Source organism: Zonotrichia albicollis, chromosome 3 (genome assembly GCF_047830755.1).
Source record: "Zonotrichia albicollis isolate bZonAlb1 chromosome 3, bZonAlb1.hap1, whole genome shotgun sequence".
NCBI classification, from domain to species: Eukaryota; Metazoa; Chordata; class Aves; order Passeriformes; family Passerellidae; genus Zonotrichia; species Zonotrichia albicollis.
In genome coordinates this window covers 31366767-31380832 of record NC_133821.1, presented here as the reverse complement: position 1 = coordinate 31380832, position 14066 = coordinate 31366767, and the positions used below count along the sequence as shown (strand labels likewise).

Sequence of the window (14066 nt, the reverse complement as noted above, 5' to 3'; positions counted from 1 at the left end):
AGTGCAATGCAGGGGCACACAAATACTGGAAATGGTGTAACTGCCTCATTACTGTGCTCTGCACAGGCTTTTATACCCTGGTTCTCAGCAGGACTAATTATTCTAAAAGAAGCATCACACTACTGCAATTATCCTGCTCCCAAAACCTGAGTTACATCATTTAGGACACTGTGCTTCACTATTCTGGCACATCCATGCAGCTTCATTTTTTGCCATAAAGAATTTTACTGGGGGAAAAAAGTTAAGAACAACCTTAGGGATCACAAACCACACAGAAGACAGAACACTTAAATATAACAGGAATAGGGATAAGGCACTGAGGCTGTCAAAAATCACATGCTCCTGAGTCTGACTGCTTATTTACCTGGCACACAGGACTGCTTACCTGCATAACCCCTTCTCTGCAGCAAGTGAAGGTGAAAGTGTGGGAACTTTTCTTTCTTTGCTGGCAGTATTAACTCAGAGCGTGGGGAGGGACACTACAGGAATATTTTGTTTTTCATCTCCATCATCAATAAATTACTAGGGTAGCTTTCAGGACTCTCAGAAGGTGCTTGAAACTTATGGCCCTTTGGCTGGCTACTCTCTGGATGGACCAGTATGCATGATGCCCTCTTGCATAAGGCTGCAGTCCTTTTGCAGAGGGAAGAGCTGACTTTTAAAATCAAATATACAAGTTTCTCCTGTATCATAACCTCCTTCCCTTCCTGGGAAAGAATTTACAGTAGTAAACATTATTTAATGTCCCTACTGAGGGATTGGCAAATAAGAAAAAATAGCATTTACTCAGTGACTCAGAAATTAGCAGACCAGCCTTAGTAATTTTCTCTATCTCTCATTAATTAATCAGAAAATTTCTCAACGTTTCAAAACAAGTCTGTTCTTTCCTTCTCTGCCCAGCAAAACTACAAGCTTTATCTGGATGTGATGGTTAACCACATTGTTGTTGTATTTCAGCATTAGATGGAGAACAACTAGATTTGCAGCTCAGAAAGAGTGTGAGGGGAAGAAAAATATAAGACAGAAAGAGAGAAAGAGAAGAGGGAAAGGGGGAAAGAAAGAAAAGGTACTCCCCTTTCAGCCAAATGACTCAGACTAGTCATCTTCACAGCACAGAACCCAAATTATTTGTGAAATCCTCAGAAACACTGGTGATTCAGCCAGCTGCATGGAGGGTAGTCTTGTTCTCTGCTACAACAACCTGCTTTAACTCCCCCTGAGCACTAAGTCATCCACCATCTTGAAGTGTATAATTTTAAAAGTTCAATATGTATGAAAGCATGTCCAGCTTGCCTTCTCTTAAAGAAACCTTCCTTACCTTTTTGATCCTCTCCCTGCTTTTTGTCTTGCTCCAGAGACACAAGGCACAGAAGGCAACTGAATGTATTTCACCAGAAAATCTGGGCCATCTCCTTCATTATAACAGAAACAAAACCACACTTGTTTTGATCTACCTATGTGCATTTAAAGAATTACTAGCAGAACATAAAACAAAGTGTAGAGGACTATTTGAGGTCTGGGTGTTCCAGATACTGCTTCTGAAGCTGCTATGGATTTCAGTGGGAGCACTGCACACTGAATGGCAAAGGGGAGCATCTCCCAGACCAGAGCTAAGCCAGCGTAGTGCACAAAGGAAAAGATGTTCACCTATGGAAGGCATATGCAAGCTGAACTGCATATGTTAAATTAAAGACATCTGCGCTTTGGCAGAATTTGGACAATGACTCACTTTAATTATGTAAAAATTTCAAACGGGGCAAACTCCACTGTAGTGACTCACATTAGTGCTACCACATGATCTTCTGATAACTACATCAGTATATAACTCATGTCTCTGCTGCAGAGTTTCTACAGAGAGAATGACATATTACCTGACTAGCATTAAAAGGACTCCATGTTCCCAGCAATGACTGGTACATTAAGTAATGCTTCAGAAAGTAGCCTATAGTACACTGTAGCATATAGTACACCGAGCTTTTTTCCCTTGACACAAAACTGCAGTTCCTTTAATGACAATAATTCACCGTCATTCAAAAATCAATTTTCTGTTTGTGTTTTATTTCTTTAAATTTATAGAGTAGTGGGGAGGGATTCCAGAAGTAGAAACTTACATCATTTCCTTTTCCTAAGAAGAATTATGGTGCTGCAGACCTCCTAAGTTTCCAATCAAAGATGCTCCCACCCTGTCCTTATGTGAATGGCAAACACACCCTCACCCCCCTCAAGCACAACTTTCCATGTAGGTCTGACTGGTAAAGGTACCAGAACATTTTTTGCTTTTTGATTCACAGATATTCTTGGACTTTCCCCTGCAACCTCCTGCACTTTCCAAGTTGGTTTGGTTTGCTGGGTTCTGGTGTGGACTCTCAGAAGGAACTGATTATGCACCTTACGTCAGACTAACAGGACTGATGACCTTGAAATGTCCGCTGTGAAGAAAAGCTATTCTGCATTATTTCCCTCAGATTTTTAAAAATAGCAAAACACTGTATTACTTACCTCAATGTTGTTAAGGAAAGGGGGGGTCTTTTGCTGACTTGTATCAGGTTCCTTTTCTGAGCTCTCAGAGTTGCTGTTTGTATCCTGGAGTACCACTGCATTACATTCCTATTAAACATCTGAAAAAGGGATGTACCCTACAAGGCTCTCTAGTCACTGTTTTCAGGCTTACTGAACAAGCTAGCAGGACACTTAAGTATCAAAGAGATATACAAAAGGCATTTTCACTACAAAAGGAATGTATTAATGTGACATATAGAGCCTTTGTTAATGCCAGATGCTGACTATAGGTGTGAATGAGGAGTATGATGAATGGGATGATGAGGAGAAAGCAATCTTAATTGTGCAATTAGTTATGTTATGTTTGGGCAATGTTTTGCATAACAATTATAGGCTACTCTGAGGCTAGTGGTACAAAATTATTACAGTCTTCCAAAGCAGTTCAAAAGCTAGGAAAGCCATTGCACTTTTTGAGAAACTCCTTCAGAAGGCTAATGAAAAATGTAAATGATGTCAAGTGGCCTTTATACAGCTTAAGTGCGCCATTGGGCTTGGATGGCAAGTGCAGTGTGCTTTCTCCAGTTGAAAGTGATAAGAAGTAGCAAGTGCAGAGGATGTCCCAAGGGAATGCCCTGAGCCACAGCACTGCTAAAAGGTAAAGGAGTGAAGTCTGGCTTCTGAGTGACAGAGCTGGTAGGAAATGCTTGAAGGTGTTGGGACCACTGTGTATGTAACAGGCTGGCTGAAAAAACAATGAGCAAGAGGAGAGGAGTCACATTATGCTCCTGTTCCTTCCTAGCATTTACCAAAGAGAAAAAAAAGCATCTTGATTATTCTATACCCTCTCGTTCCACCTTTGACTTTTTTTCTATTTCAAAGCACAATTTAACTTTTTTTTCTAGGGGTTCACACAGAAGCTAAATTTAAAATTGGAATGCAGATTAAAGCTCACTGCTACAACTGTTCCTGGGAGTAGAGGTAAACTGCCCAGAATGTGATAACAACATGGGTGTTGAGTGATGATCTGCTCATAATCAACACATCCAAGCACACAAGAGTTCATTTCATCCTTGATCTCACCCCAGGGATCCACACCAGCCACAGCTGATCCTGAGAAGTTAAAGACATACTGACCCGTTGGCTCCATGATTATTCACGGGTTACCAGTGCTGGGGAGCAGGAGAGACGCCCTCACACACCACTCAAAGGTGTTAAACTGACACACATCATAGCTTCCTGAGGTTCTCCTCCCAGAGAATACACCATCCAACAAGCCAAAATAATCTACTGACATCTGAATAGTAGGCTAATGAACATGAGGGGAAAGACTCAAGGTAAGACCTGTTCCTAAAACCTTTATTTACAAAGGATACCTTTAAGCCAGAATGGCTATTGCCTTTCAAACACAACACCAGAACAACCCCAGGAATGTGGTTTTTAAACAGCATTAATAAATACTCAAATAAATACTAAATGTATAGTGCTGCTAAGTCAAGCTGTTTAGCAAAGGCATTTACTTCTGCACAGAAACTCAGTCCCCCTGGTGCAGAAGAGCACATCAGCATGCTGTGACCCAGCTCCCATCCCAAGGGGATGAAGAAGACATCAGGACCAAGAAACAGGGCAGAGACCATTTATGCTGCACTCAACCAGTTTGTTGGTTTTAATGTTTGGACTGGAAGTGGGAACAGTTTTTTAAACTATTTTAGTCAGTGAAAGAAAAAGGGTACCACATGACTTTCCACCCTGAATGCTGTTTGTAGAGAAGCCTTAAGTCACAGCTGGACTTCTACAAATTATTTATGATTGCAGAGTGATATTGAATATACAACTTGAGGGAAAATCACAGAGAGCAGGATTGTATTCACACAGAACTAAGCTTCATGTTCAGTCACATCTCTTCCAACTGACTGCAAGCATCTCTACAGTCAATATCCAAGGCTCAAACACCCCTTGGAAATTCATTAGCAAGCACAGCAACAGCAGTCCTGAAAATAGCATCTTTCCATTCAGTGCAATGAGACATGCCTCACTACATTATATGTTCAAAGAGGGAAGGGCAATACTCTTCTAAACCTAGCTTCTCATGAGCCTGAATCCAATCACACATTCTCTTTATGACAGCCATCTCTCTTGGTGCTGCTCTACAAAATCTACATTGTATCAGCACCACCTCAAAGGTCGGCTGTGCTATTTCAATAAATAGAGAAACCATGGTTTCCTTAAACCACTTGCATTCCTCTTGCTGCAGTCATTTTGCCTCTCTTCTATGGTCTTGCTTAGCCCACTTTCATATGAATGTCAGATTTTGCATTTGCTGTGTGCTGTCATCTAGACTCCCGCTGTAAAACAGTTTGTTTTTCCCCCAGTTGGTGCACCAGATTAGCATTCCCCCTCTCCCCCCTCCAGAACAGAATGTAATTAAAGATCATGGGAAAATAACACACACACTAGTCATAAAGTTAGAGAATTTCAGGTTTGGTTCTGCTTTCCAATTTTACATGCTCCACTTCACTTCTGTATATAAAGAGAAATATAAATGGCTTTGGTCACTGGATATCTATTAACTCTTTGTACATCAGATCCTGTAAGACAGAGATGACAGCAAGATCCAGAGCAGCTTATGAGAAAGGGCCTGTGCCTCAGAGAATCACACCCAAGACACCCAAAGGAAGTGTTTTGCCCAAATGGTTCCCTCTTTGCTTACTGTGAAAGGGTTATGAAACATAAGCCAGAACTGCCTCCCTGTTCAGAGTGTTCAGGAAAAGGTTTCACCATCTAAGTGAATGTTTACACCTGAGAAGCCTCCTAGGAAGCCTGCCTGTTCACACTGGTAGCCTTGAAGCCAGAGAACCCCTTGGGTCAGCAAAGGCCAGAGCTGGTGGCACAGCTGGTGTAAAGCAGAGGATTGTTTCATACATCCACACCTCAGCAGAGGCACCTCCACATCTAAGAGCTTACTGCCTGTGGCTGTAGGACTGAATGTCACCAGAAGAGAAATTACCGGCTTCTTAATTAAAAAAAAAAAAAAGCTTAAACTGTTTTTTTAGCAGAGATGAAAATACCATCAAATTGCCATTCAATCACCACAAGAGTAAGCAAGAGGCAACTGTTGATCTTCAGTTCTCCTGAGAGGTTCTGGAAAGGAAAAGAACCTACCAGGTGATCTTGTGCTGTGAAGGCAGGTGGCAGTGAGGAGGAAACTCGGGATCTACATCCCAAGTTCTGCCACAGCTCAATCACATCATAATTTGTCTCCTTTTTCAAGAGGAGAGAAGGTAACTGAGGTCACTGAGAAAGATGATGTTTGTGCCGTGTCGTTTGACACAGTATTGCACAGACAGAATTTATGACTTGCCCAACCTATACAACACTGTCATTAGTGGATTTCTAGGAAAAAAACCCTGATACCATGCTGCTTACTATACCTCAAAATTCCTCCCTCTTCCTCAGATAAAGAAGAAAGTAGATGTTCACCTTTACTGTAATTATTTTTATGAGAAGAAAGTAGATGTTCGCCTTTACTGTAATTATTTTTTATGACAATTCTCTTCCATTAGTTTGAGGATCATAATAGAATAAATAGAAAAATGAGCTCCAGGCTGAGTATTCTGCATTGTAATCTAAATTAAACTAGTATTACAAATTTGTTTACATATCTCAGTTGAGCTATGCAGTTTCAAAAGTTACTTGCTGAATTTAAACATCTCTCCTGATGCTACATTACCAACTATATGCAGTAAAATATATTCTAATGTAATGTAACAAAACTGAAAAACCAATAAATGTTCCTATTTATTGAGAAATTGGACAAAAAATAGCTTATTGTCAGTTTTTAAAGACTGAAAATCAATAGATGATGAAAGGTTGTATTTTTTGTTACCATTAGACTGTTGACTCTAGCAATAAGTAAGATATGGATTATAACTGGGGGAATAAAGAACTGGTGAGATATACAATTTGGAGCTTCTACGGTTTTGTAGAAACTTAATTCCCAGTATTTGTGCAGCAGTGGCCATCTTGACACTGCTGTTAATGGGCCCCAAGAGCACAGTTCCTCCATTTTGTTGACAAAGCCAGCTTTAAGTATCTTCCTGTCTTTACAAGCATTTCTAAATTAGGAGACTTTTAATCAGACTTGCATCTGCTGAGGATCACAAGTAAAGGAGATCCAGCTTTCACATATATTCACATCCTACCAATCAAAAAAACAATAAACCAAAAAAATCCTCTAACAACACCATGAAACCCCAGTTATTAGAGCGTCACCTCCCAGCTGCCTCTGAGTCGCCCTGGGTGAGCTGCCAAGGGGGGATCCCCAGGTGTGGCCCCACATAATAGCAACCACCACCCAACACCAGAGAGAAATCAAGCTAAATCAGGTGTTCAAAAAATCTTTGCAAAAACCTTTAGCTCTCATGCTAAAGTTCCCGAGTCTGCCATCCTCACACACATACGGTTTTCCACATCTGGGCCCTGAGCACAGAGGTCCCATTCCAGCCTGCCATCTACTTAGGCTCAGTCTTACCCTAAGTATGTAGGCAGGGAAAGGTCTGAAAAACATAGATTTTTAGCACCTGTTTTCCCAGAGGAATTTATTCACGGGAGTCAGTTTAAAACCTGAATTTCTATACTTGCTCATCAAAAAGCGCACAGCCGTGCAGAGGCTGGGAAGGCATTCTTGTCTCACGGAGCAAACATGGCAACATGGAATACTAAAAAAAATATGCAGTGATAAAAAACACTGAGCTAAACATAAGTGCTGCACCCAAGGTCCTTAAATAGTGATCCATGCCAAGATTTCTCCAAGTGAACCAGTAGGTATGACCATTACATATAAACCCAAATATAGATGTTCCACCCTGACTATATTTCTAAACTCTGGAACAGAGTCTGAAAGGATGCCAATTACAATAGGGAGTTAGGGCTGCTTTCAGGATTTATATTCTCTTTGTATATTTCATTATCATGCCACAGCTCAGATCTTGCTAGATGCGGGTAATGCAGAAAATGCCTATACTGCCCTCAGATACGCAAATCTTCTCTGGAAAAGTGGGCAGTGACCACCGGGCCTCGATGTGATGGAGAACTAGTAAAGCCAGCTGACCTGTTTCTGCAGTATCTGAATTACAAATTCAGAGAAGTGTGCAGTTAAAGGTCTACAGAAAGAAAATTCCCCAAGACCTGGAAGGAGCTGACAGTGTGCAGAAATGGCCATCCTACTGCTGGCCCCAGTCCTGTGTTTCCCTGACATAAAACGTTTGCTTCAAACCAAGGATAGCACAGAGAGAACTAATTTCCATATCATGGTTCCCTTCTGTTTTCCCAGGTAGGAAGCTATTTCTAAAAAGGGGCTGTTACCACGTCTGCATAATCACATACCAAAAAAAGATTAATGTTGCTCCTGTAAGCTTTTGCTTAAGTATACCATGGAAAATAACTTTGATGAAATAATTTGCCCAGAGCACTGCTTGTCTGGAAGATTTCTATAATTTAACCGCAGTTCTGTAAATAATTTGGTGATAGACAGGCCATCAGCATAATTTGGTGCTAGACCCATGCAATGTTAAGGAAATGGCCAGCAGGCCAAAATTAAATCAACTGGGACCTAGTATGTACAATGCACATTTAAAACCAGTCTAAATCTATTATTTTTTGGAATATTCCTACTCATTTTAAAGGAAGATACTGATTTTTGCATTGGGAATTAACACAAAGAAATGTCATGGTTCTTCCCTGAGAGGAAAAGATCACCCACACAGTGTGAATCCTGCAGATCTCCACGAAGATGTACAATATTTTTGCACTGTAACATCCCAAACTATAGCATTTTGTACCACTTTTGGACTTACCAGTAACTTTCACCAAAGTATCTCAGTTCTCCTGTGCCGATAACCTGTAAAATAGCAAAAGCCATTGCCCTGATTTTTACTCAAGCCGTAACCAGGTCTGCAAGATAAGAGGTACAAAATTGTATGCATGGTACATTGCACCTTTAATCATCTACCTACCTGAAATACTTAAGCAAGTAGTTAGACATCTAAATGGTTCAACTACAGGCTTAAAATAAATGAGTTTTGTAGTACATGACTGTGTCCACATAATTTGAAAACTGGCATTCACATCCCATCTCAAGCAAAGAATCATTTCAGCTACAGGCAGATCAGAAACCTAAGTCAGTATTACAGCCAAGAACAGGTCTAAGATTTAGTATTTCAGCTGAGAAGAGGGGAGAACAAACGACTGCAGGATGCTTCCCACTGCACTGTTTCATTTCTGGACAAACATTCTGCCATTAGAAATGCCCACAATTAGCATTGCTTTCCTTTTTCCACATCATCATAATGTAAATGGAGGTACATTCTGGAAACCCTCAACGATTTTACCAAATGAGGAAGAAATGGCAGGGAAAATAACATGCTTTAGGGAACAAAGCCATCCCTCTCAGCTCTACTGAAAAAAGGCCTCAAGAAGCAGACACATTAATATTTTTTAGCCAAAAATACAGAGAAGGAGGTGAAGTAGATGAGTTAAAAGCCAGCAAAAAGTAGTATAAAAAAGCCCACCAGGTATTGTTGCAAGAACCTCTAGATAAGCATCTTAAATCAGAGTAAATTACACACCTCATGCTGGTGACTCGGTCATGGGAAATTATGAAGCTACGTGATGTCTCATTTGTTGTGCTGAAAACAAATGTAAATAAATTACTGAGAGAATCTCATTTACATTTAGAAATTCATCCCGATGCATGACATGACTGCTGATGTTTTTTTAAATGACACTTTGAGAAGGAGTGCCACTATTAAAATCAGATTGTAGCCACCTCGGCGAGAGCCTGTGCAAGTGTGCGCGTGTCTGTGCACGAGTGTGCAACGGCAGACGTTCTAGAGAGATCTTTCAGCTCTTTGGAAAAAAGGCTTTCTTTTACTGCTGCACAACCAAAATGGTGGTGCCAGGAGGCAAAACCATTGATACGTGCTCTTCTGTGCATTCTCCCCTCTCCAGAGGGGGAAGCAGAAAGACACTGTTATGGATTGGCTGCTGCCACTACAACAGAAAGTGCAAATACTAAAATGGTGGGAACAGAAAATAGTGTGGCACATCCCTCCATCATCAAGTGTAGTAAAACGTCCCCTCAAAAACACACACAAAAAGCCTTTCACTAAAGCTTTTATCTCCCCCCTCCACATCTCACATTTTAAGCTGTCACTGAAAAAATTGAGAAGGATATCCAGGAAGCCATAAGATGGAGAGCAAGTTGAACTGCTGTTAGCTAAGCAGCACACATTCAGGCAAATATCCAAATGCTTTAGGAGCTGTCATTCTCCATCCCGCGTGGGAAGGCTGCGAAGAGACGGACTTGCTCGTATCATGATTGCTCTTATTATTACAGCAGTGAAAACACTGCATACTAATGGATGTGTTTTCAGAAAAAAAGACTGTTAGATGGCTTTTTCGACTCTGTGCCTGGCTGTCTGGGCTTCAGTATCTGATATATCCTATCCCTTTCTTTGCTTCCAAAACAGAACTCTAAAAAAAGTTTGCAACACGAGGGCAAATAAAACATATTTCCAAATGGGGACATGACAGTGTTCTACAACCCCACATACGGCAGCATATTTACATAAGCCTGCATAGGTCAGAGAGTTTATTTGTTAAGGGACAAATAAGCAGGCCATGAAATAATTATTTTTCATTGTGCCCTGCCAAACCTACCCAGCCAAAGGCTAAATTGAGCTGCTATTGTGATTATTTGAACTGTGGAGCCAAAAGTCTTCACTGCAAAGCATCCCAGCTGTCCTAAATTTTATTCTGATGGCTAGTTTTCACACTAGCTTGAAACTTGCCAAAAATGCTCCACAAAACAGGCAGGCGGAAGGCTTGCTTTATCCAGGCCTACATCAATTACTGATTTAGAGCTGTTCTGAGAACTTGATTATTAACAAATCACTTCCCAAAATTGTTATGACAAGATTCACATATGCAAATGGCAAGCTGCTCATATGTACACAGCTAGCAAAAGAAATTAATACAAAGGTTCCCAGATTTATTTATGGTTATTTCCTATTCTGCTTTACTGCAAATTAGCCACTAAAATATTAAAAGAAAGAAGAGAGATCCAGCTGCAGCATCACAGCTTTGACATATGGTGACATGGGAACACCCAGGCCATAACTGCTCAACATGCTTCTGCCTGCACCCACCTCCCTGGGGAAAAGGATCTACCAGTGCCTTCTGGCACCAGAGGAAGCAAAACCACCATGGCAGCTCTCAAGCTGCAGGTTTGGCCAACACACCAAGGAGCAGGTAGGATTACCCTGAAAACAGGTCAGATGACAGGCTTGGGAGGATATTTCACATTTTAAACAAGGTTGACAGTGGAAGAGGGGGAACAACAAACACAATATTTTTTTAAACCTCATGCTTCAAAGCTTAAATTAATCCCTAATAATGAAAGATTAGGATGAGAACGGGTAGAGAGAAGATTATCCCAAGTCTGCCCATTGTGAGGCTCTTACAACTGCACTTGAGGTGCCTGGGGTTGGTCATTGCTAGAGACAGAGCAGGAGGATCTTGGGAATGACTAATTTCGTACTCTCCACATTTTGTCTTAAATAACTAAGACACAGACAAAAGACAAAGAGGCTAATTGTTTTGAAGGCAGCAGACTTATAAATAAATGAAATGCCTGTCACTTGGCATCAGGCTGTATATACCATAACCCTGACCAGACAAGTGCACCTTGCTGCAGCTGCCCTCCTTTTCCTCCACACCTCCTCCTATTCTTCATCCTGTTTGTAATTTCACTGTAATATCCTCAGGGCAGCAACCACTCCACGTTCACACATGAATTAGAACAACACCTCTCACAATGGCATACCAGTCCTGATTGGACCTGGACTGCTCCTGGGAATGCTGCTGGGAATGGTACTATAAAAAGAGCTCATAAATGTATAGAGTTCAGCAGAGTAACACACACACACACACACACACACACACACACACACACACACACACACACACACACATCCTACCTTTTAGCACAGTTAACATCACCAGACTGTTAACTCTGTTTCCACAATAGAACTGCAGATGGTTTAATCCATTTCTAAGCTCCTAAGTGGCTGCAGGATGAGCAGCTCACACTCAGCAGACCTCCACCACCAGGACACTCTGTGCAATGGACCCCTGCACTCACGGCTCAGTACAATGACAGAAATGCTACAAGATCGTGTTATAGAGGTCAAGGCTTAAGGCTGAATGCTGCTAGGATTTGCATGGAAGCTGATCCAATGATGAGCTAGGCACATGCAGGATGGGCAACCAAAGGAAGCCACAAACGGTGTCAGCCACATCAGCCCCATCACAGAACGAACCTGATTAGCCCAAATTCCCTTCTGATTTCCTACCTTCCTTGGGAGAGGCTTTTGACCTTTGAGCTAATGTTTTAATGTATTCTGGAATTTCAAATTTTGTACATCATAAACTAGTTATTTTCAGGTACTTCAGATATAAATAACTCCAATACAAAATTCTAACTTGCTCTGGTACTCAGTCATGCTATTTTTAACTGCAAATATAACAAATAGATTTGAAAATCTTTTGCAACATATTTTCATTTTTCCAACAATTCTGACATATTAATTATTTTGTTAGACTTTTTCCTGAAGTACTATGAATGGCCAGTATGCTTCACAAAGAGCAAAAGAATAAGGAAAGGAATGGGTACGGGTAAGGTGGCAAATCAATAACTAACTTGAGTGCACATATAAATTCAGGCACCTGAGCCCCCTTTAAAGTCAGGTTCCATGTTGTAGCCACTCTTTCCAATAGTTAATATCTAGAAAAAATGGAAAAAATAGCCAAAAGGTCAAACATATAAAAAACCTTAATTAGAATAGAATGGACACTTTGTCAGGCCTGTATTCTGCATTGATAGGGTACCAGAAATTGACATTAAAAATTTATCATATAGATTAAAGCTGTTAGCAAATGCATTCATCTCTTTGAAAATAAATTTTTTTTTGTAAGTACAAATTATTTTTTGTTGACTGCCAACTGACAAATCTCTTTTATTTGCCTAAAAACTCTACACAATCAAATTGTGTGTAAAATCCAAGATCATAATTCCTCTTTCTCTGGCTCCTGATGGGATGGCAACATTACAGGGCCCTTTTTGTGCTTTTCTATGTAACTTTGCACTCAATGCAAGTTTTGTCCATGGCATAAACGTGGAGATTTTCTGTCTCACAGAGATGTGGCCCTCACTGCTGGACATTCTCAGCCTGAGCACTTCAGCTTTTCCATGAATGGCCTGCAACTTGTGACTTGACTCTTGTTCTTTTTGCCTGGGGGGGCCATGGCTCTAACCAAAGCAAGCTCTGTCCAGTATCACACTTCCATGTCACACTTCTGGAGCAAAGATCTCGCAGGAATGATCTTTTCACTTCTACAAAGATAGTAAGAGCCCGAGGTCTACACAGAAGAGGCTGCTGACAACCCCGCACACACTCAGTCATAGCCAGATATGTGACAAAGTCCAATTAAATCCTATTACGGAATAATACAAATGACAGAGCTTAAAGAATACAGTTAGCTCCTAATTAGACAGCCCGTAAATCTGTTCAGAACCTTCAGAACTTACCACCAGAACAACAATCTCAAGACCTTTCAATGAGTTTCATTTTAACAGACCTACTGTCCACTGAACCAACAACTCTGTTGCTTACAGACAAGATATTTCATCAACTTAAACACTATTAAAAGATCATTCTGCACTGAGCTTTCCTGAAATTGTGTAACATTTGCATAGTATAACACATACTCTTACTTGTTCACTGCAGTCTGATTCAAAGTGCTATAAATATGTTTGCCCTTTCTGCTAAGCCCGCCTAAGGGATTAGCAACCCCCCAAAAGTTCAGTTGAATATTAACTGCATTAACTTTGCAGACTGTAACATACTGTTACACTCAAACAGCCTACGGTGTGGTATGGATGACTTGCTTAATAAAAAATGTTTTCTTGCAAAGCCCGATTGCCAGAAAAAAGAATCTGCTCTGTCAAAGGGGGTGACCTCTTCCATTTAACTTCATAAAGCAAACAAACAAAAGGGAGAACTTCACAGGGATGTCCAGAGAAATGTTTATCATTTCGTCTGTCAAACCAGATGGACTTCCCTTGGCAACACAGCACCAGCTCCACTCTACGTTAGAAATTAAGTCACTTCACCATGAAAAAAACCTGTGAAATACAGCAGCAAAATTGTCATCTACTGTAGTAAAGTGAACTCAAAAACTGTAAAAGAAGTATGTTTGCTTACTTATTTTGCTAAGTAAGAAGTGCTTTGCATGCCAACTCCCATAAAAAACTCATGCGCTGGAAGACTCTTCAGCACAAAGTTATATAGTGGTGAAGATAAATAAAAAGAAGAGGAAATATTTAGAAGCTGGAAGAGGGAGAGTCGATAGGAGTGTGAAAGGGAGCTGACTTGATAGCTAGTGACAAAAATCAAGGAAGAGCAGATTCTTGAACCTCCCAAGCAAAAAGCTCCCAGGCAGAGGCGGGG

General features: G+C 40.7%; 1 protein-coding gene across 23 annotated transcripts in view; it reads right to left on the bottom strand.

The window, feature by feature from the left end:
- ESRRG (estrogen related receptor gamma) overlaps nt 1-14066 on the bottom strand; it is a 372262-nt gene that overhangs the window by 320886 nt on the left and 37310 nt on the right. For 5 of the 23 annotated variants that reach the window (XM_074537057.1, XM_074537070.1, XM_074537055.1 and 2 more), the window contains 2 exons: nt 9123-9182; nt 8352-8395 (listed from right to left, as the gene is read on the bottom strand). The exons of 12 other annotated variants lie outside the window; for them this stretch is intronic. Coding sequence is in view for 1 of the 11 variants with exons in the window: in XM_074537053.1 (XP_074393154.1) it covers nt 8352-8395 (44 nt within the window). In the remaining 10 variants the exon portion in view is untranslated. Of the gene's footprint in view, nt 1-8351; nt 8396-8510; nt 9183-14066 lie in introns of all 23 variants that reach the window. 6 more of the 23 variants (XM_074537059.1, XM_074537067.1, XM_074537073.1 and 3 more) reach the window with 2 other exon arrangements.